This window comes from Manacus vitellinus, unplaced genomic scaffold, assembly GCF_001715985.3.
Source record: "Manacus vitellinus isolate BGI_N305 unplaced genomic scaffold, ASM171598v3 scaffold_13_pilon, whole genome shotgun sequence".
NCBI classification, from domain to species: Eukaryota; Metazoa; Chordata; class Aves; order Passeriformes; family Pipridae; genus Manacus; species Manacus vitellinus.
This window is the reverse complement of record NW_021938999.1, coordinates 17,337,297-17,365,279: the sequence shown is the minus strand read 5'-3', so window position 1 is coordinate 17,365,279 and position 27,983 is coordinate 17,337,297. Positions and strand designations below refer to the sequence as shown.

Here is a 27,983-nt window from a genome sequence, read left to right as displayed (position 1 = left end):
TCTAGCTTCATCCAAGAATAGGCTTTAAACTCCACTAGTATGGCAGATTTCTTTGTCATCAAAGCCCATTTTGAAATTCAGATCCCTGGCAGTATCAACAAGTTGTTATGACATCCCTTCTCTACCTGACTTGGACGTAAGGATTTCCCCTTACACTTCAAACCACTGTGATCCACAGGTGGAAGGAATTCAGAGCGGTTTTAATAGGGCTGGTGATGGTGATGGCTGATGTGGAGGCAGGACTTAACACCATGGGTTCAGGAATCTTCTGTGCCTATGATAAACTCAACCGTTCCTTTTATTACGAGGGACAACATACAACTTTTAGCAGATGGGTGCTTTCCACTGGCTGTTTCCACTTCTGGTCTGGAAATGGATACTCAAAGACAAAAATACTTTCAGTCCTATTACTCTCTATTCTGTGTCTCATAGACTGAATGTACACTTCCTGAGTGTGTTTTTATCACGTCCAAGGTATTCTGAGAAACATTAAATATTGTTCTTCATAGCAAAACCAGTGGAAGATGTGGTTCATCACAGGTCTGGATGGCAAAACTCTTCTTGGCCCAACTCTTCTGGACTGAGCACTTGGCAGTGCATTGAAAACCAGATTGAAAAGTCAAAGAGCCACATGCACTCCAGTACCCTCTAAATAAACACTTCTGATAGCTGAGTTATTCAGCAGAACCGAAAAACAAAGCGAGACTGGCCTTGTGTGTTCTGTGGTCAGATGAATGTCAGGATTTTGCATGTTAAGGTTTTGAGAAATATTGTGGCAGAACTTAAACTTCCTTTTAGCAAGGGTTACCTTCTGTCAGCTCAGATTCCACAACAGACAGGTGATATCTGCAACGCATTGTTCCTTTTCACTGATTTGACTCAATTTTAGCTGGCTAGAAGTCCCAGACCACCAGATGGTGGATCCTGCCTGTTATTCACAGCCTCTTATCATTACAGTCTTCTCTCAGTGTAGCTCAATGCTGGCAAAATTAAGACATCTCTTTGGGCTCATCTGGCAATTCAACCCACTGCCCATTCTGAAACTAACTTTTGAGGATATTGTGGTCCTCCAGCTGAACTCATGTCCAGGTCAGCAAAAATAATATATGGAGTATGTGAAATACTTAGCATAGTCAGTTCTCCTGAGCTTCACACAAAGAACTTTCATGTTTCTTACATGAGACATCAAACAACTACCTGACCTTTGGTTGCTACTTATGTGTAAATGACAGATACTGTCAACTTAAATGATAATTCATGAGCATTTCATTAACAGTCTTCTAAAACACCAAGTACAGTCACCTCTTCGAATTTCTTACTGTAAGTCTGAAGATTTGGCTCAAGGGACAGCAGAAGTTCAACAAACCCAATTATCTAAATTGTGATTTTGAGAACTCTGTCCAAATTTGAGCTGAAATATCAATTAGTCATGGAATTTTAATGTTGCTTCTGGCTGGATCTGTGATATAACAGTGATTGTAGAGTCATTTCCTTAGCAATTTCCTTTTGAAGACTAGTCTGTTTCCTGCACTTCATGAGCACATAATGAGATTTGTCAACAACGAAATCACAAACAATGCTGTTTGCAAGGCATGCTCTGGTCCAAGGCTGTGTTTGGTGGAGAAATTATATCAGGAAACCTGCTGTCTATGTTAGCCATACACACAGAGCTGCATTGCTCACACAGGCGATCACTACACAGCAACAGTTGAGTCTCATGGCTCACACAGTGATTTTACCAGATTCATTCTCAAAGCACACAGTGGTAAAAACTTTTAAGTTCACCTACCTTGAAAAATCTCCCTTTGCCTCCTGTAAAACAAGGAAGAAAAATAAAAAATCTATAATTAAAAATGGAAAAAAAAAAAGAGAAGAAAACGGCTGTTCAAGATTTTCCATTTGCAAAATTCATTTAGCAGCAATTTCCTGTTGTAATTGATTCCTCATGTATTTTTTGGAATCAGTATCTAATGTCAAGTGCCATGATACATGCAGTGAGCTGGGCAGATTAACAAACAAAAGGTTTGCCTAATACAGGGCCAGATGATTCCCCATTCTGCTAGTGGATACCCAAGAAGTTGCAGGAAGTAATGCTAGTAATTAAATTTTTTTGGGCTGATGCGGATGCTACATTACTAGGAGATCTCTGAAGTCGCAGTGGCCTTGCAGCCTCTGAGACTGCAACTCCTCTGACTTTTTTTACAAGTATTCTGGCCATTTTTTAGTACCTAGACTTTCAAAAAACTTGCTGACTGTCAGCTTTCAAGGGGATGCAAGCCACAAGTTTCTCTAACTCCTTGCTGGCTGTTTGGAGGAGTATTTAGCTCCCTTGCTTGTATATCTAGATATTTCTGTTTATTACCATCACAGCCTGATGTTAAAGGGCTGGATAATGTTCCACTCCAGCAGTTATATTAGTACCTGAGTCTTACTGCATACCTGGCAAACCCTCAGAATCTGGTGAGTGCCCTCCTCAATAGATTTAACATGCATTTTGTATTTTCCATAGACAATATGCCTTTCACATGATTCATGCTAAAGCACCTCATTTGCCATTAGCTACACAGAAAGCACAGTGCAAGAAGGTAATTTGGAAAATGAGGGAATTTCCACTGCCAAGAGGACTGGGTTTTGCATTCAGGTCTTTTGTCTTTACATCCATCCATCTACCCACAAAACATGTCAGCCCACGTCCAGTGGTGTTTCAGTCCTGAGGCTGGGGTAAAGTTCAGAGCTTTGGTGGTACTTCAATTTGTTCTGGTAATAAAACAATTTGGAATAAGGCTGCAGACTAAATCATTTGAGTTCTGACAGACCTTTACTATCTTCCCATTTCCCTTTGAGTGAACCGAAGGACAGACAAGCACTTCTCTGGTTCATAGGAAGGACTCCTCAAGCATACCATGATGATAGTTCAACACACAGAAAGGCCCATAGGATATGCCCTGGCCTGCACAGGGATGAGCATACTAAATTCAAAAAACAATTTTGTAGGGTATATTCTTCATACTTCAGTGCTTTGACCTAAATGCTGCAGCGAGAAGTAGAACAAAATGCAGTATGATCCCATTTGTTTTACTTGGATCCTGTCACAAACACGGGCTGTAGTAATTTCTGGTTACAGAGAGTAGAGGTGTGGCTTGTTTTGAGTGTTTTCATTAAGTTACACATCAAACTACTACAGGAACACACGTAACATCCTGTGTTTGTGGCAAGAAACAATCCCAGCAACAAGGGTTATGGCAGGAGCTCTGGATCTGGCTGTACAATTACTAAGCACGTAAGTTATTCATTAGGATGAGCAGACAATAGATTCATAACCCCATTGCTGCTCCTCACAATGGGCCCGTTGTTTGATGTGTATTCCCCCAACAGCCAATATGCAGTTTCTATAATGTGCTGTTAATTGAGTCCCCCATCCTGACTCTCTCACTCCATTTTTGTTACATAAAATGATTTTAATGAAGGTTCAAATCCCTACGCATTAATTGCTTCTTTAACATGGCAAGTGCTCTAGAAGTGCAGTGCATTGTTATTTATTAGTGCACTCTGATGAGCTGGCTTTTCTGCTCACATGGCTCCTCACAGCTTCATGACTCATGGGAAAAAATCAGACCGTAAGAGAGGGGAACAAGGATCATCTGACAATTATGTCTGATCTGCTCCCACAGTCAAGTTCCTAAAAAGAGAACTTTCACATAACCCACCTTCGTTACCCTGAGAAGATTCTTTTCTGGGAATTAGATATTTACCAAACACTGCTGGTCATTTGCCCTCTGACCCTTTTCCCTCTTCTTGAAGAGCAGAACTTCAAAAGACAATATTTTGGAAAGCCTTTAAGCTATTCTGCCCATGTTGAAGAATACAGTTGCATATGTAGAAACTTATGGAGCTCATCAGACGACCAAACCCCATTGGGAAAACAAATGCAAGGAGGGTCACTGGAGAAGAACTCATTGCATATGGATTTCACCTAGGAATTTGCATTTAGATTTTCTCTGGCTGTACATTATACTCCAGGGTCTTGGATATCTGTGTTGGTGCAAATATAATACACATTTCTGTATGCAAAATGCTGAGCAGTAGTATCAGCTCCCTGCATGGAGAGGTCTGGTTTGAGAGCCTTCTGTACTCATTTTGGTAGAAACCATGAAAACTGTGTAAAGACATCTTTCTCCTGCAATTGAGGGAACCCCTACACTGCCATACAGCTGTTGTGGATCTGGCAAATCAAAAGATTTAATGCAACATAACAAAGCACGAAGTGAGAGAAGGTGGGTCCTTACCTGCAAGATGTACGCAGCCAGTTCAAACACCACCTCGCTGTCAACCTCAATGAGTTCCTTGAAAGGTGAAGAAAACAAGAAAGAAAAAGAGAGTTGAGTTTGAGCTGCTGTAAGAAGGACATACATCTCCTCCTGCCTACTGCACAGCAAAGCATGTGGTGCCAGTCTTCTCCCCTGGCTTCAAAGCATTCTCTGTGCTCCTGGAAACTAAAGGGAGGGAGAACCTGCCCACTCCACTCAGATGTGGAGAAAGCCAAATATTTGGTGTAATGGCTTGGTAAATGAAGCATAACTGAATGTGGCATGAAGGAAGAGCAAGGAGAAAGCAGGTGGAAGGCTGAGGATCAGGGTAAATTTTATTTTCTTGTGTGATTCAGTGACAAGTAGCCTAGAAAATACATTTTTTTGCCCCCAACTGTCACCCATGCACCCATGCAAAGGGAACACAGCTTTACCCTTGGCTCACAAAAGCAAGAAAATTAGAATTTGTCTTCATTGAAGTTGTGTCAAAGTCCCCCCCGAACTCTGATCCTTGCCCAGGGTAAACTCAAAGCAAGAAGAGCCATATTCCCACGTGCAGGATGGGAACTCTGGTTTTGGCCCTTTCATCCCCACAAGCACTGGGTCTGGGGGTGGTTTGAGAATGAGCTGTGACAGCAAATCTTTTGGTAGATCTTCTCTGCTCCATTCTATAGGATCCAACCTGTGATGAAAGCAATCCTGAAGGGTTTGCTTGGACACCCTGGTCACATGAAGGACACTGATGGTCCCATTAGGTCCTCTCAGGATGCTTCTGTTGTGCCTGAGATGGCAGTCACAGAACCAAGGGGTCCAGGCACTGCTTTGTCTGAATGCTTGGGATGCAGACCCGGTATCAAGGATGCTTGGGATGGAGGGTATGAGCACTAGTCTTGTGGCCAAGTGTGCTCTTCCTGAGTCTTCGGTCCCTGCTCCTGGGAAGCTAATGGGCTTTTACTGAGATACTGTTTAGATCTCTATTCTGCAACTAGAACTCCTACATTGTCTCCTACGTACATGGACTGGTAAACTGGATCACTGCTCAGCTCACTCTTGTGGTGATTTTTCTGTTGTATTTATTTAAGCTGCTGTTTTTAATGTTTTACTTCATCTGGCAAGAAATGAGTGATCTAAATATAGATCACTGCTGTGATCCACGCTTCAGCCAAGTCACGACCACACCTCATCTACAAGCCACAATTGCTGCATTGGCTTGTCTCTGGTAAAATCAAAAGTAAAGGGAACAAAACACAGGGTAAGATCCAGGTGTCCTTGGCTTTCACAAGCGCCAGCTTTTTAAAATAAGTGATTTCTTCGCCTCTTTCATAACAACTCCTTGGGGAGCGAAGAGCAGCTCTGCTGCGGGCGATAAACACACCTTTCCCCTTTCAGCTGAACTGCCTGACTCACACAGGCACCTGCACCAAGGATGAACCTTGTGCCAAGGGAAGCGGTGGGTGCAAGAGGACTAAACACTATTCCTCCCTCCCCCAGTCCCAGATGGGGTTTCCACCATTGTGTAGCCTATTGGGAACAGGTGCACAACCTTGAACAGTGCCGAAGCAACGCCTGGGACGGAGCTTGCTGGCACACGCCAAAACCCACACCAGAACGTGCTAGTAATTAAACAGCCTGACTGATCAAGGGACAGCGTCTGATGCCAAGCCCTGTCTTATTTGGTAGTACAAACGTGGTTTGGCCTTTCTGGGCAACAGTATCTTGCTGGTCCTGTGCGAGGATTCGGGTGTGTGAGTTCATGAATGTCTCATTACACAACAGGGCGATGGAGGGGGAGTGGTGGGCACAACCAGAGGAGTACAGCCCTAGCACAGAGCCAGCTGGCAACCCAGTGACCAGCAGCCCCAAACTAAACAGGCCTCAGTTTTATTCTTTCCCAGCTTGAGCATCTCTGTGTATGGGGATGGTTGAGGACGTCTGTCTGGAGAATTAACAGGGAAAGGTCTGAGGTTCTAGCACAGCATTAGGAACTACACTTATTTCATGGTCTTTCTGGGCTGCAGCAGAACCAGAGGTGGAGGTATTCATGGGAAGTCCAACAAGGAAACTTTTGGTGAAACAAGGAAGCTTTCAAGGTTTGGGAGCATGCAACACCACCTGCTAGCTGCAGGAACAAGAAGCTCTGGCTGTGCTTAAACACTGAATTCCCCTTTTTACAGCTACAGGAGTCCTGCAGGCGTGCTGGGTGGGTGCTTGCCCTGAGTCTTAGCAGACATTTTGCACCCAACTTTCAAATTCAGCGCCTTTTTTAATAGCACAGCATGGCTTACTGTGGCTGGAAGTCAAATTGGGAAGGATCCTCATGGGAGACTGGGAATTCAGCAGGGCTATTTTCGGGAAGAGATGACAGTCAGCTTGAATGTGCAAAGTAATGGTTTCAGGAGAGGTCAGACTGAAATAGACCAACCTAGGTCTGTAGGCACTTTTTTTCTTTATTTCTCTTCCTCTCCTCTCATTATTAAGCTTTCTCCAAAAAAAAGAACAACGGTGTAAGCTTTTCCTGGCAAGACTTCAAAAAGGAACTTTCCCCAGGAACCAAAATGTGATGCTCACTGAGCTTGTTGCTGAGGAGGGCTGACTAAGCACATCTAATTGCAGCCTTGCCGGAGAGCAAAGCGCTGCACAGCTCAGCTCAGCGACCCTGCCTGGTTCCTGAGCACTGGAAAAAAGGCATTTGCTGGCTTCTGCTCTGCATTTTAGAAGATGCAAAGTTAGCCCCTACATTTTAGGACATGTAGATGTCAAGCAAGGCTCTGGGTTCGGTGTAAGCTATTTGGCTTAACAGGTCACAAATGTGCTGAGTTGTGGGATGTGAGTAAAATTGCTCCCTGACTACAGTTGTCTTTTCCTACTGCTTCCTCCCTGGCAGATGGAGGTGAGTCATCGGGAATGGCCTCTGCCAGCACACAGGGAGGTAGAAGGGATCCTCCCAGGGAATCCCAGCTGCTGAAAAACCTCTCTCAGTCCCAGACGTCCAGCCCACCCGGCTAAGTCTGCACAGTGCCAATCTCCACCTCAGCGTGGTCTGGGGCTGGTTAATTCTCTGTACCCAGTCCTTTCATGTATATGTTTGGCTTGTGGTATCTGGGGGATCAGCTTCACTGCTCTGCTGAGGGCACTACTCTGAGTGGAGGCTGTGCCAGGATGCCCTTATCTCTGGCGCACAGAGTGCCTTGCCAGGGGTGCTCTGAGCTACAGTGCCAGGGACAGTAGGCTGGTGTTTCAGTGGCTTACCAGGGAGGGTAGATTTTTTCCTGATGGAAAAAAATATTTCTCAGTGCATGGCTTGTTCCTGTAAAAGGTGATCTTCAGTGCATACCCACAAGTACCCTTAGTCCACTCACACATACACCCACAGACTCCTGCTGCCCCACAAACTTCAGGTCACTTGGCTTGTTCAGTCTGGAGAAGACTGAGGGGAGACCTCATGGTGGTCTGCAGCTTCCTCACGAGGGACAGTGGAGGGACAGTCACAGATCTCTTTACTCTGGTGACCAGAGTCAGGACCCGAGGGAATGGCATGAAGCTGTGTCTGGGGAGGTTTAGTGGGACATTAGGAAGAGGTTCTTCACCCAGAGGGTGCTTGGGCACTGGAACAGGCTCTGCAAGGAAGTGGTCATGGCGTCAAGCCTGGCAGATTTCAAGATGCATTTGGACAATGTTCTCAGGCACATGGTGCGATTTTCACGGTTGGCATGGACAGAGCCAGGAGCTGGACTCCTAATGGGCTCCTTCCAAGTCAGGATATTCCACCCTTCCCTCTCACAAGCTCTTCCCCCTCACACACACCCTCCCGGCCCCAGAATATGGCGCCCACGCCGCACTGCCGCCCCCTCCGGGCGGGAAACCCTCATGACATCCGCTCACCCCAGAGCGGGTTTTTAACACAAAGCCAGACCTTTCTTTCTAAATACAAGCCAGTTTATAATTTTAGCAGTGCAAATTCACTCCTGCCTGCCACAAGAGGTGCTTTCAGGGGTGTTTTTCCTTTGAACCTCCCTCTGACAGGGAAGCTGCTGCCAAGTGCTGGGGCGGCTGGAGGCAGAGGAGTGAGGGAGGCTGTGAGGAGGAAGAGGAGGAGGAGGTTGTATCTGAAAGTCCAGGTGTGAATTTCAAGACAGAAAATGCAGACAGAAAATGTGGCCGATGCCACACAGAGCTCCCTGAGTCCTTACCTTGTAGATGCAGGACTTGGCGTTCAAGAAAAACAGCTCGATGGTGGCATTGTCCTTCAGATAGGAGATGCTTTCAATGTAGAACCTGAAGGGGAAAGCAAGAGGGGTTAAGAATGAGGGAAAACTAAGACAAAACATGGAAATGCACTTATTACATTGAAAAATATGGTCAACACAGTCATGATGAGTGTACTAAAAATGAACCTTTTTTCTTTGCTTTGGGGTAGTGAAGGAGGCTTGTGCAGGCTCCAGGGCATGATCAGTCACCACCACCCCAGCCATACCAAAGGAACTGGATCATCAAGTGAATGACTTAGTTTCTAAATAACCCTTTGTTTTGTTTTTAGGCTCAAAATAATCCTTTATTTTGTTTACCTGTAAGGTTCCCCTTTGTTCGCCATCACATTTTGGCATTTCTTCTTCACTCCACCTATCGTAACCATTTCTGTGCTATTAACCTGCTTCTTGTAAAAATATTCACTGACAGAAATGCACTTCTGGGTTCCCCTCCTGTCGCCTTCAGCTCTGCATAAGGCAAATTTTATAAAGGCTTCTTTACATTATGTAGCTATGGTCACTGAGTGAGCAACTAGCAGTAGTTACTAACTTTTCACAATTCACCAGTACTATGAGTGGTGATGCTGGGGATGAAAGGGAATCATAATAATCTATTTTTTTTTGGAGCTGAGATGACTACTCAGACCTCAGAAGAAAGCCCAAACCCTCTGAGTCAGAAAAATCCACTCTCTTGTGTTGGCTGATCGCCCAAAATATTTACAATTATGTTGAAAGCCCATGATATGTATGCATTTATTCAGTACTCCATGTCCTGCCTGCTTGGAAGGTCTCATCCTTTGGCAGTGAACTCTGTGCATGAGAGTTTTGTCACTGGCTTGAATTGGCTCCAATTCTGCCTTGTGAACTTCTGGGGGGAAAAAGTTCAGGATACTGTCAATGCGATGACTGATCGTTATGTACAGGTATGCGGTGTGTTCCTGTAGTAACAGAGAAAGCTGGATAGGTTCAGTGAATGATTGAAGTGAATTTTGCATTCACTTAGTGTTTTAAGAGAGGAAAAATAAATAGCTCTGTCTGCCCATGCTGCTTTGCAGTGATCTTTAAGTTGCAGTGCAGTGACAGCGATGTTCCATACATAAATTCCAGTACTATCGTGCCTTGTCAGAGGCAATTAGAATGAGGAAGGTGCCAGGGAAATGATGTCTGCATCAGGGACTTTAAAATAACCAAATTCCTGAGGAATCTGGGCTGACATGTGGGGTCCAGTTACAGAGAAACCTCACTCCCTGACCCTGCTGTCTGGGAGAGGAGCCGAGAGACCTGTGGACGCTCCTGGGGCTTCACATAAGCACTGGAGGGATTGTCCACATTGAGCTATTTGCAGAAGCAAGGGCCTTAAACACAACCTTCTTAGGGGCAAAGGTCAAGGCTTTGTAATGCTCCTGAGTGTCTTCTGAAGGGTATTCAAAACACTCTATTTCCTGACAGAACCAGCTCCTTGCTTACTAGTGAGAGAAACATTTTGTTCATCTGCTGAAGGGCTCCTCTATTATCCCTCCTTCTCCCCCTCCAGAAGGGTTCAAACAAGAAATAAAAATAAAACTTGAATCAAAAAACCAAACAAAACCCACAACTAACTAACCAAAAAAAAAAGCCCCCCAAACCTCCAACCCCCAAAACTCACAACATCTGAATACAGTGATGATGAAACACAAAGATTAGACTTTTTCTTATTTTTTCTGGTTTCCACAGTGTTTCATCTCCTGTACTTGAAACTACCTCTCTCTCTCCTTTTTTTTTCCAAATAAAAATATACTTGGCTTTAGAAATGCAAAAAATTTTGCATTAAAAAAGGAACCTTCTTACTAGATCTGCTCTGTGAGTGCAGCTGGCTTTCCATCTGCTGAATTCATGGAGAATAATGCTAATTTTACACATTTTGTGATTCTTGAACAACCTTCCCTGCTTATCACCACTACCAGTGCTCTCTGAGTTATGACGGTAGGATCTTTAATTCCAAGGTCAGAAGAAAACAGGAACATTTATTCCATTTTGAATCTCATTGAAGGTTAGCCAAAACGCTTTTTATTTCACCAGCTCAGACGAGACCATCCTCACCATCACTAGAGGGCAATATTGCATTTCTTAAGGCTGCAAGGAGCATTCCCAAGGCTTTCCACATGGACACCTACACAGATCATTTTCTGTACAAAACTGAGCCTCTCGGAGCACAGAGCCTGCACATGATACTTCACCCTCACAAAGAAAACCCAATTCACAAGCGATCTCCAGGGTGGAGAGTGAGCTGGGGAGCTACTGGCTCTCACACATGCACCCAGGCAAATGCAAAACATGTGCACCAGGAAAGTGGTGCTACTTAAAAGAAAACAGATTTGCAAAGGGAACTCTTATGGGATTTTCTGTGTGGCAAGCTCAGAAAACCCGAACTGGAGTAGACTCACTTGAATTCACAGTTGGTGCTGTAACGACAGAAAGGGGAGGGAAAGACTCTTTCTTTCCCCTCATTGATGGTGAATCTCTGTCAGATCTCCTCCTCTTACCACCTTTTCCAAATGTGGTGAGGGAAATCACGCTTTACAATGACCAGTGTCAGTGACAGAGGAGGCAGGCAGAAGCATCCAGCTGCTAAGGCAATGAACCAAGCACAAAAATCTGGGTTAAATTCCCAACTCAGACACAGGTTTCCTTCGTGACCTTATGAAAATAATTTAGCTGCTTGAGCTGTTGTGTGCTGTGTTTAGAAAATACCGCTCCCTTCTCTGCCCCCTTCTGTCTGTTTTGCCTGTTAAGCTTATGAGCCCTTTCTTGTGCATATTTCAAGATCATCAGTTTCGAGGGGCACTCTCAGATTTCTGTTGAGGACTCCCCTGAGAGAATCATTCCTCCATGTGGTGTGAAGCTGATGTATCCAGGATATAATGGATGGGCTGGATAGAGAAAGAGGCAGTATAATGTGCCCAACACCTCTGCTCCACTACCTACATCTCTTGCAGTACACCCCAGCAAACAGCTTTCCCTTCAGCAGCTCCTACAAGAGGTTCCTTGATAGTCAGCAACTGTGGCTGTGAGAAATTAGCTGTGTAGGAAGGGGGGACACCCCATGAGACTTGCTGTGTGTAAAAACCAAAGAAATAATTTTGGAGAAAGTTTAAAAGATCAACCAACGTTAATCTATTTCTGCATTCCCCCTCCCTCCCCTGCCCCAGTAACTTATAATTCATCAAGTACATTTTCTAAGCATTAATTAAATAGACCAGTGAATATTACTCTGGATAATGAACACAAAGTGCCTACATTGGCTGCTCCCTCTCAACAGCAGAGAAATAATAATGAGTACTGCAGAAGGTGTTGGAAGACTTCAGAAGCTGCTGCATCTGAAACATTTAAGGCTTTTTAGCTACGAGGATGTGTCTTGTACTGATCAGATTGCTCTCTATTAAGCGTTGGTTAACTGAAAACGTGCTCTGAGACAGTTTAAGCCCCCTCATGCCATGATGAATGGTAATTCCCATTGTAGCCAGCCAAGCACAAACTCACAGTGGTGTCTGTGGAAACTCTTGATCCTTGGGTGATGGGAAACTGGTATTACTGTAACTTCTCCCTTGCATAACACACAGGCCCACCCACCTCTGACTTGTGGCTCAGAGAAATGCCTGTCTGGGTCCTGGGCTCACCAGTTTGATTACTGGTTCTTCAGGAGATGGAGAATCCCTGACTGCTGCTGCTGGTCTCATAAGTGTGTGTGAAGATGGGCAAATTCAGCAGTGTTGGGAAGGTGTTTGAACACTAGTGCTTCATCCTTGTGGTGGGGATTGGAGAGCTCAGGACTGTCAAGCACCTGAGCTGGTGGGGTGCTTGTGTGAACAGTGAGAGCAGAAAGGAGCAGCACTTCCAATTTCCACATACCAAAAGAAACTCTCAAACAAAAACTATTTAGCATCGACTCTAACACACAGCCCCGGACACATCCCACCAGCCTGAACTTGGCCATCTATCACCCAGCAGGGACCAGGCTCCGAGCAGTCAAGTTGCTGACTGGGAAGATAAGACTGTCATAGCATTCGAGAGCACAAGCCCCTGTGTTTACTTCCAAGCAGAACCTGCCAAACAGTAAAAATATTTCTCTGTGATCTTCAACACAGTGATATTTCAAAACATGACCACAGCAAATGGATATTTTGCCTACTTTAGGTATATATCTGTCCTGGGGCAGTGATATCATCCTACTTCTTGTGAAGCTTGACTCCAGTGGGAACCAGCTAGTCCAAAACACTTCTATCCACATCTTTCCCAGATGGCTGACTCCAATCTGGTTGGGATGCTCTGTCAGCAGAGCTTGGTGGCTCTGTCAGTGGACTGCCCCTTATTTAATTATTACAAAGCAATGGATAAAGGAGAACACCCCTTTTCTGCCTCATCCATCCTTGAGTCTGGTTCATTATCCTTCACCATGTCATTCAGAACCTCAGAGGATAATTTGAAAAATATGAGGCCATTTGCTAACCAGGAAAAGAAAAATCACATGCATTGGTATAATGGACTTAAATGCAGATGTCATTATGTCCAGTGTCTCATGCTAAATGAGTATTCTGAGCAGCACAGGCTGCACAGCAGCTTTTATGTTCCAGCCCTGTTTGCTAATAGTCATGGGTGCACTTTTATGTGCTGACACTTAAAGCAGACAATGCTCATGCTAAGTAGTTGGCCTGTTAAGTAATCAGTCAGGAATGAAAATCAGCTAAAAAGCTCCATTTACCTCCTCTTTTGCATTCATTTTGGTTTGGATGCCATGTACTGTCCCCTGTGCCTGTGCCATGTTTCAGGCCCCCCCTTGCCCAGCCCATGGGATCAGTATGCAGGGGACAGGACACAGCAAGAGAAGTCTGTGTCAACTTTGACTTCATTGCAGGGAAGCCACAAAACTGGAGGTGAAAGTGATTCCAGAGATACAGAGAATTGCTGCTAGCAAAATAAAAAGATATGAATATTGTTTAACCTGAGCCTGTTTCCTTTCTCTTTCCCATCAGCTGTACTGTACTGTGAAGCTGTCTGCACCTTTACCCACTGCCAATCCTTTTTTCTTAGTGTTTCTGAGATGTTGGCCCATTGAACTCCTGGAAAACCATGTGTTTGGGGATATTTGCTCATTCCTATGCCTCATCTTCTTTATGTAAAAAATAGTTAGGGATCTACTTTGGAATATATAGATACCAACTCTCTTTGTCTCTTCCAGGCTGTATGTCCTGGGAGTCTTTGCAAATTACAGGTGGTCCGGTATCAACACAGAGAAGGGAAGGAATCAAGGTGGTAAATGCAGGTACATTTCTTCCTGATGCTTGGTTACAGCATGAAGCAAAGGCACCGACTTCAGAATGAGTCCACTGCCCCCTCCCCATGTGGGGAACCAGACCTACTGTAAAAGCAGCAACCCAGCTCAATATACTCTGCAAATTGCTCCACCCCTGCAGTGTCCCATGGAGTTTGGCTTGGCTTGCAAGAGAAGTGCATTTTTGTACAAAAAGTTGTGTTAATTTTTGCACAAAAACTGCTGCAGCTCCTCCGGCTTGGAGTGATGTGGATGTCTGTCCCAAGCAGGAGGTGAGAGCAGTGACTGCAACACAACAGCACGCTGCCTTCCTCCCCTCCTCTCCCTCAGTCACCAGGGGCATTGCTCCTCAATCTCCTGAGCATCAGTACAGCCCTTTTCTGCTCTTTGGTCCTTGCCAAGAGTCACATCTTGTCTATTAGAGGTGACTTTCTGTATGCACTGTCTGGCATAACACCATCTCTCAGTATCTAGAGACCATCTTTCATCGGAGGATTTTGGACCATTTTAGGAATAGAAATCCCTCCAGCCATTCCATGTGGTGTCACCAGCACACAAAGGTATGATTTGCTGCGATTTGCTTTGGTATAAGCTTTACTTACTCACTGACTCTACCCCCTGTCCAATACCCTGGCGATGGGGGGATCCCTTTCTGTTGTTCCCCTGATGATAGAATATCACACCCACTGGTGTAAGGTACAAACACAGAAATTGCATTGGAAATGGAAACAATGTCTGCCTGACTTTGACCCAGTCAGAATAGCTGTGTGTAGGCACTGACACAGCTATCACTGCTTGATCCAAATTAGATACAAATCCTACACTGACAGCATCCATCATTTCTGCATGGTACCTATCATGCTGTCTAAATGCTTCCCAAAATTAGACAAGACAATGCTGCCAGCATCAACATGTTTAAAATGTGGCTCAAAACAACAGAATGCTGCTTTTTCTTCCACCTGGGGTAGCTGAATGGAAAGGAAAAACAACTTATCCCCTTCTCTCAACACAGCTCACTTATACAAATATATTCCTAGTTAAGCAGAAAACAGAAATGATGTTATGGGACTCAAGAGCCAGACTGCTATTAAGATGTGTGTGTAATGGATGGCTTAGCTCAGAGCTGTGTGCTAAGTAGCAGAGCACCATTAGTTCCCTTCCTCAAGCAAAGGTCGGTTTTCACACAAGTAAATCTTCCGACTGGACAGAAGTTTCTCATATCTCTAAAGAGACTCTGAGGAGCAAAGCCTCCCCGCAGGCAATTTATTACACCTTCCCCCGGGTGAACAGAGCAGGGGGCCACCCTGGGAAGGCTGCAATAAATTGTCTGCGGGGAGCCTTGTCTTCCAGCACAAACAAGGTCTGTGCGGTTGTATTTATACACTGTGGCAGGCGGGGAGGAGGGGGTGTGCGGGGCTGCCGGCTTTTGGGATCTTCCTGCTTAGCGTACACACAGCTGGTGCACACCAACCAGCAAAACACATGCTGTGCAGAGAGATCTGGATTATGGCATGGACTTTATAGACAGGGCAGCTCACAGAAACCCCTGAAAGCAGCTTGGTTGGACTGGGTTGATTATGCGGGTTTAATATTCCGTGTTTTGCTATTTTTTCTACAGCACTGCAGCGCAGTGCATGGACATGTAGAGCTTTAACGTGAGCAGGACATGGCTCTTTGTCTCCTCTTATATGTAGCATAAATTCCCTGGTGCAGGGAATTTCTGGCTCAGTACTGGCACTGACAGCAGGTGAGGGAAGGAGCTCCAGAAAGAGACAGTTAGCCATGAGAATAAAGATGGAGCACCTCAAGGTGCTGAAAAATCTCAGGGCAGTTCCCTGAACTCTCCTGGGATGATCAAACTCCAAGGCAAATTGGGGTCCAGCACTACTCTCCTTGCAGTTCCTTGTGCAGAGGGATCTGGAGCAGACCAGGGAAGAGCAGAGGAGCAGAGCAATTTGTGTATATGTGATTTTCCCCTGCCAACTTCTCCTGGGTGCTAACAGGTGTAATAAAGCCTTGGGTGACAGCAAATTCTGCCACTCATCTCCCTCTCTCCCGACTGTAAATTTGATGTATTTGATAATCTCCTCATGTGTCTCCCCCCAGTTCCTGTAAACTCATCTCACATCATGTGGCAGAAAGAGGGCTGTCTGCTCCTTCTCCCTCCTTTGTCGGGAGAGACAGGAGCTCACAATTCCTCATTCCCTTCCTGAAGAAAAGGACTGGAGCACCACATACCCTTCTCTGGTGGGGAAAAGTGTGGATGGAGAAACACAGCCCACCACTTGCGAGATAAATAAATTGCTCTGGTTAATCTCGTGTGGTTCTATTCAGCTCCTCCTGCCACGGCAGGCTGCTGTCATCACCACCCTCTAATCTGATTTCTTGGAGAGAAGCAAAGCTGAGTGGATGTGAATGGCACCACAGCCATGGTGTGTTGGGACTGCCAGGTGAGTTAGTTGGGGAAGTTGAGAGCGGGATGCTGTGAATCTGCACCCCACACATGTGTCTTGCCTGTGTTAGAGGCAGCAATGCATTTCAGTGACAAGTTCTAAGGTCTGACTAGCTCTATGAATAACCATTGTCTCTCTTCCTTCCAGGGTCAACTGTTTCCAAATGGTCTTCTGCTTCTTTCATTTTTAGCATTAGTCCTTTTCTAATGGAACACAGGTTTAAAGACTGGCTACAAAGGAGGGCTGAAAGACTAAAATAGCATAAGGCCTCATTAACAGGTGAAATCTGGTCCAATTCCATTTAGGCAGTCAGGCAAAACTTATAGATGGGAAATCCTTCCTCAACCCTGACTGTGCCAACCTGTTTGAAATAATAATTTTAAATTTATAGACGGCCCTTGATATACAGACGGATTCATCAGGTGAAAAGATGTAAATGCCTACATCTGAGCAGGGGTCTGAGGTCAGAGAAGAGACAGGTATTTTAGCCTGAAACTTGTTGAATTCCGAAGTCATCTCAGATAAGCTGGATGAGTTGTTCCTGAAAAGTGCCTATTTCTTTCCTGTGGTTGCACTGTGAGGCTGCATTAATTAGCCCTGACACAAAGCTGTCTGCCAGGTCTGTGTGTGGTGAGTCTCATCTCAGACATCAGTCCCACCTGCCTTGGACCTGGACCACTGCTGTTGCACACAGAGCTCCTTTCTGTCAGGTTAAAGGGAGCAATGACACCCACGAGCTTTGCACTCTGTGTTTCAGTGCCGGTCTCTTATTTAGGGCCACTTTGTTCTCCAGTAACTGTGGTAACCTGGCAAAATCTCTGGCCTCAATATTGAGAGTCCTGAGCCCCCACAGCTCCCATGCTGACTTCAGCCTAGCCAGCATGTATGAACACATGCCAGATGTTGCTGAACACAGGCATTCCTTTGTGGGAATACTGCTGGGCCATAGATACAAACTCTGCCCCACAGTGTATTTGAGTATTGAGGATTTATTTCTCATTTTGTTCCATGCCGTTCTGAAAGAAAAGCCTTTCCATGTGAGAGATATTCTGATTTAGTGTGACGACTTCTGCAGTGAGTTGTCCCTATTTAGCTGGTGGAGCTACCCTGAGAACAAATATATTCATTCCTGGGAAAAGATCCACCAGCGGAGTGAATTTTATTTGCTAAGTTTGTTCATATAAATTAACAGCATGACAAACACCCAGAAGATAATGAGATCAGACCCATGCTGGCGGTTCCCTTGCTAAGGATTGCTAATCTCACAAGGCCATCGTTTGAGGATGAGAACTCACTGCAAAGCCTGGCTGACTGTACTTTCCACGAACGAACAGCATGTCTGTGCTTTGGTCCTCTCTCACCTCAAAGTTTTACACAAAGTTTAACTTTGCCTTCCTACTGTATGTGTGAGTCTGAGCAAAATGCTTCCTTCCCTGCCAAAAGTATAACAACCTTCATCTGAAGCCCTGCTAGCTCTGTTTACCTCTGAACTCTTTGAGATGTGGGTCTCCACACTTCGGTTCCTGCCCTTTACCACACAGCTCTCTGTTCTCTTCTGGTCTCAAAACACCTCTGTAAAATCAACTAACCAAGCAATCCCTCTTTCCTTTATCCCCATCCTTCGCTTCTCCTGGACTTCAGTGATGACTCTCATCTGACTTGGCTTACCTGCATTGTAAACCCTCCAAGGCAGAGAATGAATTTCACCAACAACTGAGTGACCAGGGCTATAGGAAGCATCCAGGGAAGCTAATTCTATGATGAGCACTAATATCACTCCCATCCAGTTGCCAGACACCCCACCTCCCCTGTATGACACGTGGCACTCCCTCTTGCTTTCATGTGTGGCTTTAGAGCTATGTAAACAGATATTATCAGTCTTATAAAATAATATTGCACAATAGCCATGGGGCAGTTCAAGCTGCCCAAGAGTTCTGATTGTTTCCTGCATTGTTTTCAGTGGAAAGCTTCTAGGGAAGCACTGGATGACAGCCTGAAGACAGGGAGGCTTCAGTAGCTGTGTAAATGTACAAGGGCAGAAGAAATTTCTTACAAAGTAATGCTAAAAACATCCTTCTAAAATCCTCCTTCTTTGACACGGTACTGTGAAATTTTTGGTCTTTGATTACGGAAGAGAGTAAAGACACTGGAGATCAGTGTTCAACAATGTCAAACCCCAAGGAAATGTGTGTCAAAAGACAAAGCTTCAACAGTGCTGCAGAGATTTAAAAAAGGGAGGAGAATTTCACACTGCAAAGCTTGCGAAACTTCCTATTTTCAGCATGGTTCTTCCAAGAAGCCTTTTCTTAAGAAGGCAGGCTTCCCTTTAAATGTACTTTTACAGCAAGCTAAAATCTGTGGCATCTTTTGTGGGCATGCTGCCCATCAACATTGCTGCAGGAGTGTTGAGGGTAAAAACAATCTGATGTTCACATAAAAAAGGTGAAAATGTAACTTATCCTCTTCACAAACTACCATTCACTGTTCTTGCCTGAGGCTTCATCTCTTCAGTAGCTACACAGTGTGATTGAATTGTACATTTACTTCGACTAGAGGGAAAAACCCACACCATTACTAAATCCCAATGCAGTAAACAGATTTCTGTGTCATGAGCATCTGGCACATACATTTACTTGTACTACTATCTCCCCAATTAGGATGCCCAGCACCAATCTAAGCTTTGTCAGCTGCAATGCTTGGGAGGGGTAATGCAAGAAGGTATCTGCAAACACAGGCAAGCCTTTACCAATGATATAGTAGGTATTATGGTCCCTCAAAAATTAACACATCTGTGATTAAGTATGGCACAGCACTAATTATCTCTGCTTTCCAGCTGAGGGCAGCAGGGTAGAGGGAGCATTCTGTTTATAGTATGTTTATGGATGTCTTTTCAAACTGCCACTCATCCCTCAGATTATGAAAATAAAACCCCGTCTATGGGTGGGTCTCTTCACAACCTTTCTGTCAGCCCTTGCTTTAGTTCCCAAGCCAAAACTGAAACCACTGGGTGACAGATATGTGGGGCCTTTCCAACTTCAGCCATCTGGCTGGAGTTGGTTTCTTCAATTGCCTTCTGCTCAGATCAGATCTGGGGATGAACATGGGAACTTTTTATGTGCTGAGAAACTTTTTCAACTTCTGCCAGCATCTGACATCCACAGGGGAAATAAGCAGTAGAAAAGCCATGGTAAGTTAATGCCCATTCCTAAATCTTGAAGCATCTGGCCTTCCACTCCAAACCAAATCATAACTTAGTGTGACAATCCACTCATTACTGCCCCCAATAAAAGTCCACAATCAGTCTGGTTTTCACACACGCACTTTTCAGACACTGAATGCATGTGTGGATTTTTTCCCTATAGATTGCAATTCCAGAACAGGAGGGGTCACTCATTCACTAACTGTTATATGGATCCATATCCTAGGATGCCTCTTGGCTACGATCCTGCTAGAATGACTGGTCTCCACTGTGCTGCCAACTTTCATAAAACAATACAGATGGCAATATTTATGCTTGTTGAGTGGTCTTTGAAATGAATACGAGAGCGGCTCAGTAGCACCGGCTTTCACACATTTAACAGTTCCACTCCTAAAACCTGCACTTAGCTCTTGCTCAGCCAAAGCTTTCCCTGCTTTCCATGGGATCCCTGTCCTAGCACAGATTCCTCAATTTGGCCCCTAGACAAGATGTTTGATAACAGAGTTGATGTGTACTTAACGAGCATCAACAATTTTGTTAATTCTAAGCACAGGTGGATCTGGATCTTACGTACTGGAGCTGTTCAGCTCTGATCTACCCTTATGGTTTGAAGCACTCAAAATGTAGACTAAACTCTTCTCTTGAGAGACAGCAGGCAAATTCTGGACTCTTGGGGCCATACACCACTAAAGAGGGGGACATAACAGAACAAAGGGTCTCTGCTTTTGAGAACCCTCCCTTGTAATGGAAGTCAAATGGATGACAATCACCATGCAAGTTAAAAAAAGGCTTCACTCAGGGGAAGAAACTCAAAAGTAGGTCTTCATTTTTTGTGGGCACTATGGAATGAATGAGAGTGATGTCAGATGTAATATAACACTGGAGTGGAAAGCCTAACAGAAAAAGACACGGTAATGCTGCACTAGCTAGTTCTAGACATGAGCTACCCATTAAAAGTAAGTCAAAACCCTCAACTTAATTTTGTGCATATGCCATCCCAGCCCCCGGCCTCTCTCTGGGCGTTTCAAAGCTGCAAGAGCAAATTTGTCTTCTCAGAAAATATCTCCCTTGGAGGCAAAGACACTGTGTGCACAAGAGCACTGGCAGCTTCCAGCAGCTTTCAAGCACTAACAGTTCCTTGTAAAAATCCCAGATGAAGTTTGAAGCTCCCAAGCTACAATAATCTTCATTAAAGCCTTTCTTGTCTGATCCAGCTGTGTAGAAGCCAACTGGCTGCCATAAAATGCCATAATTTGCTATTTGTGAGTTCGGAAGGTGCATATGACAGAACTGTACTGGGATTGATTTGGTCCCTGACAGAACACACACCCTGGGCACAATCCAGAGGAAATGTGGCTCGTTGGTGAGGAAGCGAGTGTTCTCCCTCCAGGTTGCTGGCTCAAATGGGTTATCCTGGCAGAAGGAGGGCTTTGTTCTTCAGCCCTACCCAGCTTGGACTTTCCAGTTCAAAGCTCACAAGTAAAAGCGTAAAGACATAACATCTGATCTTGTCCTCATTTCTCTGTGGGCAGCTCGGGGTGTTAGTGTGGCTACTACTTGTTTACGCTTGAGTGAGAAGAGTTTTCAAACTCAAAGAGCTCAAAAGAAACCTCTGCAGAAGTGTTTGTTTGCCCACAGGTGTTTCTACAGTGTGAGAAACCAACAACCTCATTTCCTGGTCTGCAGGGAACAGGTTGTCCATAGCTGTATCCCATGGGAAGGGCTCACCAACACACACTTACCTGACACAAAAGTACAAAACAACCGGTCCTGACTTTTTGGGGAAGTCATGTTCCAGCACCCGTCGGTCCAGCTGAAGCCAGTTCAAGTGTCCCCTGGCAAGAGAAGAGACAGTTTTGAGCCTGGCACCAAAGAGGTTTCTTGCTCCTCGTGGCAGTGAGGTCTGAGGTGTTACAAAATACGAGCTGAACCACCTGCTATTTGCCCTTGACTATTGCATGATATTTGAAAAACACACAGTAAATGTTTGAGAAGTGGAGGCGATATCATCCTGGCAGTGCTTCAGTCTGGGAATCAAACTGCTAAAGTTCAATCTGTCAGGGTGAAAGCTGGTAGCACTGAGCAGGCAGGACAGCCCAAAATGTTATAAGCTTCACCTTTTTATTACAAGCCCCTGGAGCAGTTGTATCATTAAAAGTCTGTCAAGATTTTCATTAGAAATCCTTATGGTTAAGAGTTTCCACAACGCCTGCAGTATTTCACTCAAGGCTAAACCTGACTCTACAGACTGAGACAGTTTATTTACCACCCACATGCCTGCAATAGCCTCTCTAGGTTTGCCCGGCCCTCGTTTTTCCTTCTTCAGAGAGCTATTGAAAAACAGCTGCTCTGTGAAGCGTTCCAGCTCCAATTACCACATGCTGCTTTTCTTTTGCCTAGATGGTACCTGTCGTCATTATTTTCTGCTGCAATTTATCCATTCGTGCCTTGCTGCTGGAAGCTTTCCTGGGCAGGAACTCTGTTCTTTGTCACGTTCCCCGCGTTGTAGAGCGCTCTGTGTGTGTGTGTGTGTGAGAGGGACTTTATAAATACCATTATTTGTATTACGGGGGCATCTCACTCCCCTGCTGAGATAAAGGCCCTGTTAAATTAGGCACTGTGGAAATACCTAGGGTGAAATTCAGGCCCCACTGAATCTGGCCAGAAATTTGCCATTGCCTCCAGTGATGCTAGGGCTGCATCCTGTGAGTTTTTTGCTATTGATTTCAGCCAGACCAGATTTCACCCAGAGGGAGAGGCAGCCCTTGCCTTCAGTGCTCTGCTGTCTAGAAAAGTAAGGAGCGAGAGAACTGAAGTGATTTGGGGGAGAATCTTGCAGCAAATAAAGCAGGAAATGGAACTCAGATGTTCTGAGCTTTATTCCAGTGCCTATTCACCAGCTCATGCTAATCCTCAAGAATAATTCTTCATTCCACTGTAAATGAAAAAAAAAAAAAGCCAAAAAAAGGAGATTGGCTTTAAAAAAACCCAATAAATTAACTTCTAGAATTGCAACAAGCCTTACCAATGTACCCTGTCAGCAAACACATTCAGCTTTCACAGGGGTCTGCCCGTTCCTCCTTGAAGGAAGCATGAGCTTTGGGCGACTGAGAAGCCCCTTAGGAAAGTAGGCAGTGACATCTCTGTAGCAATTTAACTGGATTTGCAGCTCCACCCCTCCATCTTTCCTAGAAAAATAAATAAAGGAGAAAGCAGCAGTTTCAGCAGGCTTTGAATCACCTGGGTTCAGCTGGAATTTCTGTACTGCTGCCCTGGTTTACATGGATGCAGAAGAGGATGGGCAGGTCAGGAACCTTCCCACCCAGGCAGCTCCAGGCTGCCCTGGAGACCATCTGGGACCCTGTGTGGACTCACCTCAGCCAGCACACTGCTTTCCACTAAGGAATTCAAAATTACTGCTGAGCTCCACTCATCACTGCCATGGGTTCAGGATCAGACATCTACAAAAGAGTTCTCAAATTTTGCCATATAGAAGTCAGGTGTTCAGTTTATTCAGCCTTTGTCTCTGCTTTGCAAAAGTACTGAGTCTCAATGTGGTACAAGTGATACATGTGGAATCAGGTATTTTCAAACTCATCCTGCACATCTTTTGGCGTACAAAAGGATCAAAGCCTATTTTATCCCCTACTGCAGACACCTGTGTGTTTCTTCCCAAGGTATTTTAATTTTTAGGCAGGTTTTTTCCTCTAGATGAAGTTTTTACATAAGCTTTTTCTTTATTTAATTTTTTCTCTAGGTATAGGGAAACCTGAACCGTGTTTTAAGGGTGTAGACTTGGTAGCAGCCTGCCTACTGTGAAGGGGTGATATCCTGCAGAATTTCAAGCCCAACTGGTCACTTCATATGTCTCTATTGCAGCTCATGGACTGAGGGAAGACTGCCCAGCCTGTGACAGCACTGGCATCAGGGTGAGGATGGCCATACTAGCTGGGCTGGGTGTAGGGACTAACTGGCCTGGCTCTAAGCAGGCTCCATAGCTGGGCACACAGCACAGTGGGGTCTCCTTCCATCATTTCTGCTGCTGGCATGTAGCTGCCCAATGCTACTGTAGGAACCCTGCATCATTCCCTGTTGTTCAGTACAGATGGGTACTTTAACAAGATTTGGTTTTTAGAAGACTGATGTTCCAGGCTGACAGAAATTAAGCCCCACTGAAAGATTTACAGCCCAGGCACCTAAATATTAGAGGTTTCTACATTTCCTGCTGCATCCCCCCTTTTTGAAATCTGTCCTTTTCCCTATTCTTCTCGTCCTGAAGTGCTATTTTGTTTCTTTTAACATGAGTCAGGAAGGCTGAAATTAGCTGTGAAGTACAGATGAGGATTGAAACTAGCCATGCTCACCCATTCCTAGCCAAAGGACAACCTGAGCATTTAACCACATAGGCCACAGTACAAAGCACTGTCAGAGCAAGGAAAAGCCACACTAAGCCTGACATCCTATCCTGAACCTGTCCAGTTCCATTTGTATCACCAAAGCAGCAGCCACCAGCAGCTGATGGTGTTACACACCAGTTCCCACCCAGGTAGAGTTGTTGACAATGGACTTACTGTCTACCTCTATGTTTATTCAACAGCAATGTCTGGCTTTGCCTAACATGCACAAGGAAGGGTTGAGAAGCCATGGTGCACAGCACAATAAATCACTTCAAGGTATATTTCTTATTTTGAAAAGACTTTTCTTTCTCACCGTGTTTTAACTGGAGAATCTGGTTGATATAATCAGTACAAAATGACTACCTGCATAGACGTGTGCATACCAGGTTACACGTTTATGTCCCACACGTACACGGTTGTGTGCACTGAATAACACATTTAATTGCCACTGAGTTTTTAGGCTGAAGAGTTTCATTACTCTCATCTGCATGGAGCTTAAATCCAAAGCTCCTTCAGAGGAGGAAGGTCACTTAAATCCCTGCCGGGAGCTAACTGCTCACTGTACTCAATTACTACTTACAATCTTTCATCGCTGAGGGCTTCTGGACTGCAGACTGTCACCTAACTCCTTGTTCTCAAGTGTGCATGTGTGGCATGTAGAGAGCAGCAGTGAATAGTCACTGGCATCTGCCTGTGAATGTGGTCTATTGGGGAGCCAAACTCCGATGCCGTTACACCACAAAACTCTTGGCTCTGGAAGCTGTCCTCCTGTCGTCAGCAGAACTATTCATGGAGCACAATCCCATGTAAGACAGAGAAAAGTATGGGCATATAACCCTAGGCATGTAGCAATCCTGACAATTTTCATGGACCGATTTAGGCAGCTTGCACTGGGATCCCATTCATACGTGCCTAAGCCTAACTGGATTTCCTTCATGGTTCAATTTAGAGACACAAAGTAGCTTTTGTTTCATTATCACCATTGATTTGTTCGTTTGGGTGTTTGTATCAGTGTATTCACAAACAATGGTGTAAACAGTTTTGGGGGACCTATAGGGAGGTCAGATATTGGAAGCCAGCTCATTTTCATCTGTTGGCTGTACTCATGTTGGCAGTTAAACTGGAGTGTCAACAACAACCACATAATTGCTTTTAGGAAAAGAAACTGGGTCCATTCAGTTTACAGACTGAGTATGGATTTTGGTGCCCAGGGTCCATATTGTCAATTTTGTGCAGTAGTTCTGTTTTCTTTTATCAGTAAAGTGTGGTACATCAATGAGTACTTTGCCTCCAGGTGGTTCTGTTTATAGAGTTTTACTGGTTAGTGTCCAGTTTTCTGAAAAGTGGATCCACATTGATTTGTGTTATAAAGGTATTTAGACCAATAAACCAACTCACACCCCTTCAGTGTCAAACTCATGTTGAATTGAGTGGACACTGAGAAAGATCAATTCACATAATAGGAACCATATAAACTATTTTACGGTTTCATCAGTCGTGACAGAAACAAAAAACCCTTTAAGTTCACAGATTTTTTCAATTAAGAAATACTTTTGAAGAGGCTGAGAAGCTCAAGAAGCTATATGAGTTTAACTATACAAATTTTGGAAAAGAGTGGACTTGGTGATAAAAGACCTGGTCCAGTGCCAGAGCAGGGCGTTACTCTGAAGGCTGCACCCTCCACTGGACCAGCTCTTCGACCAGGATGTGGGACACCTGCTCCCTCATTTTGGCTTTGCCACATGGCTGGAAGGTGGAAATAGGCTTCCTCCCAGTTCCCAGGGATGAGAGAGTATTCCAGGGAAGGGTGGTACCCTGCTGCCCCTTTGCCATCCCCTTGGCCAGAGGGTCCTGTGCTGATCAAGGGCATCCTCTATCATTGCCTTATCATGTTAGTACAATCTCTAGATACATGTAACATAAATATTGAGGGTCTCAGTGCCTTGCAGTTTTTATCATATGCATTAATCAGCTGAAGAAGCTGTTCTGCAGGTTCTCTGGTGAGGGAGCAAAAGGGTTTGAGTCAGCTTTTGATTGGACCCATGGAGAGGGGGAGCTGTGGGATGCAAAAGTTGGTAACTCTCCATGGAGCAGGTGACTCACATCTAAGGACAAGTAAAGGATGTGGAAAACCTGCCCAGGGCCCAGACGGGGAGTCTGCAGTGAACAGAAGGGTAATTCTGACCACTTGCTCTCAGTGAATGCTGGAGGAGCTGATGCCAAGGGAAAGGGCACTTAGCGGAGATTCATAACCAGCTGAACTAAAAAAAAAAGCCCTTTCCCCATTCCTTTTCAATTTTAATCAACCAGCATATTGCTCTTCTGGCTTCCTGTGAAGCTTGGCCCCACGTGCTGTACAGGGACACCCTTTTGACCTGTGCTCTCCCGCAGTTAATGGCTCACCATAAAGCGTTCCTATGATCATTAAAATAGAAGGCGTTATTCCCCCCTCCATAATAGTCTGACAATCTAATTTTAGTCACGCTGAATGCAGTAATGGCCCTATATTATCACAAGAAACTATTAAGTTGCCAACGCAAAGGTTGTTCCTATTGATTTTCTTCTAAGGTTGTCATGATAGAGCACAACTAATGAATGGAAATCCCCAGTACAAATAATTTCTAAATAAATTACTCTCAGAGAGCTTTTACACTTAAATAGAAGAATTGATTTAATACTTTAGTGGCTTTTCTTCTTTCTAAACTTGCAATTTAGCCAACCCCAGACTACATTTATGAACCAGGCTTTTTCTGTTTTAGCTGGTTATGAGTTCCCTTCAAGTAAGGCACATGGAAATTCAGTGGGGAGTGAAGAGAATGAAGTCCCTGAGGGTCTGTGTCACAGAATTAAAGGATTTCTTTTCACGTGCTCGGTCTGTATCAGCTAAAGGGCTGTGTTAGGTGCCCTGCAAATACAAATTAGGGGACTATTTTTACTACTTTTTGGAGAAAGGGGATTTTTTATATTTCCATTTCACATTGCAGGTTAAGATCTGTGGTACAAACAGCCCAGTTTGTTTTCTCAAGTTGACATGGAACATCTATTTCCAAGACCCTGTCCAAGGCCCCAGGTATATTCTTTTGTCTATGTTCAGTCAAATAAAACAATTGCTGTTTGTGACAACTCTATTCAAAGCATTTTACAACTGAAGAAGAAATACTTTTGTCAAGGTTATTCTCACAGCACTGAAGAAGCCTCAGTGCAAATGTCAGAGTCACAGTGGGACAGAAGAAGGGCTGCAGACCAGCTTCAGATCAGCTTGGACTTACTGGCTTGTTTCTGAGTTGCATTTCCTTGATTTAATGAGGGTGTCCCCAAAACTTTCCTGTGGGCTGGATGAGGATCTCCTAAAATGCGCCCTGCTTCATCTTGACTACAGGTCTGAAGGTGACCAAGAGAGTGGATGCCATCACCTAACCCTTTGAAATCCTGCCAGGGCAGAGCACATCCATCTGCATCCATTGTGTATCTTTGAGCTCTGCCTCAATAACCTCTATCAGATACTTGCACTTCCTCCCATCACAAACTCATATCTTTGCTCACACCATTTGGCGTTAAACCTGGAGGCCCCAGGGAAGCCTGGGCTCTCTCTAATTGACACCTCCTCATTAGCTTCCCTTGCACTCCCAGGGGAGCCCTGTGCCCTCACAGCTCAACTGAGAGCTGGGGCTTGCTCAGCTGCTCTCTGGTTACACTCTGACATGTGTCTCGTTTCTCACCTGTGCTGTCAGGACTGTTAAGGGAACATTTTCACCTCATAGCATGCTTTGGCTTCTCTGGTGGTTTTCCTACACCCCTCAGGCAGCACCCACTGAGTAACTTGCTCTCTCCAACACAGAATACGACTGTGGTAAGAGCAATTTCCTCCTCCTGCTGTATAAATGGTCAGTGCCTCCTGCTGTTCCTCCCTGGAGGATCAGTCTCATTAATTTGTGTTGGGTTGGAGATCTCCTACAGGGCTGAGTTGCTCATGTCAGTGAGTTGGGATGGGTTCTGGGATTCAGGTACTGTGTCAGCACGTGCCTGATGCTGAGTGTTCCTCCATCCTGGGAACTGTGTCCTGAGATGGCCT

General features: G+C 44.8%; 1 protein-coding gene across 2 annotated transcripts in view; it reads right to left on the bottom strand.

Annotated features, from left to right (window-relative positions):
• Positions 1-27,983, bottom strand: part of FRMD4A (FERM domain containing 4A) — a 368,735-nt gene that overhangs the window by 67,598 nt on the left and 273,154 nt on the right. For both annotated transcript variants that reach the window (XM_018068125.2, XM_018068124.2), the window contains exons 5-8: positions 21,257-21,349; positions 8,498-8,582; positions 4,287-4,343; positions 1,790-1,812 (exon numbers count right to left, since the gene is read on the bottom strand). In XM_018068125.2, the coding sequence (XP_017923614.1) occupies positions 1,790-1,812; positions 4,287-4,343; positions 8,498-8,582; positions 21,257-21,349 (258 nt within the window). The remainder of the gene's footprint in view (positions 1-1,789; positions 1,813-4,286; positions 4,344-8,497; positions 8,583-21,256; positions 21,350-27,983) is intronic.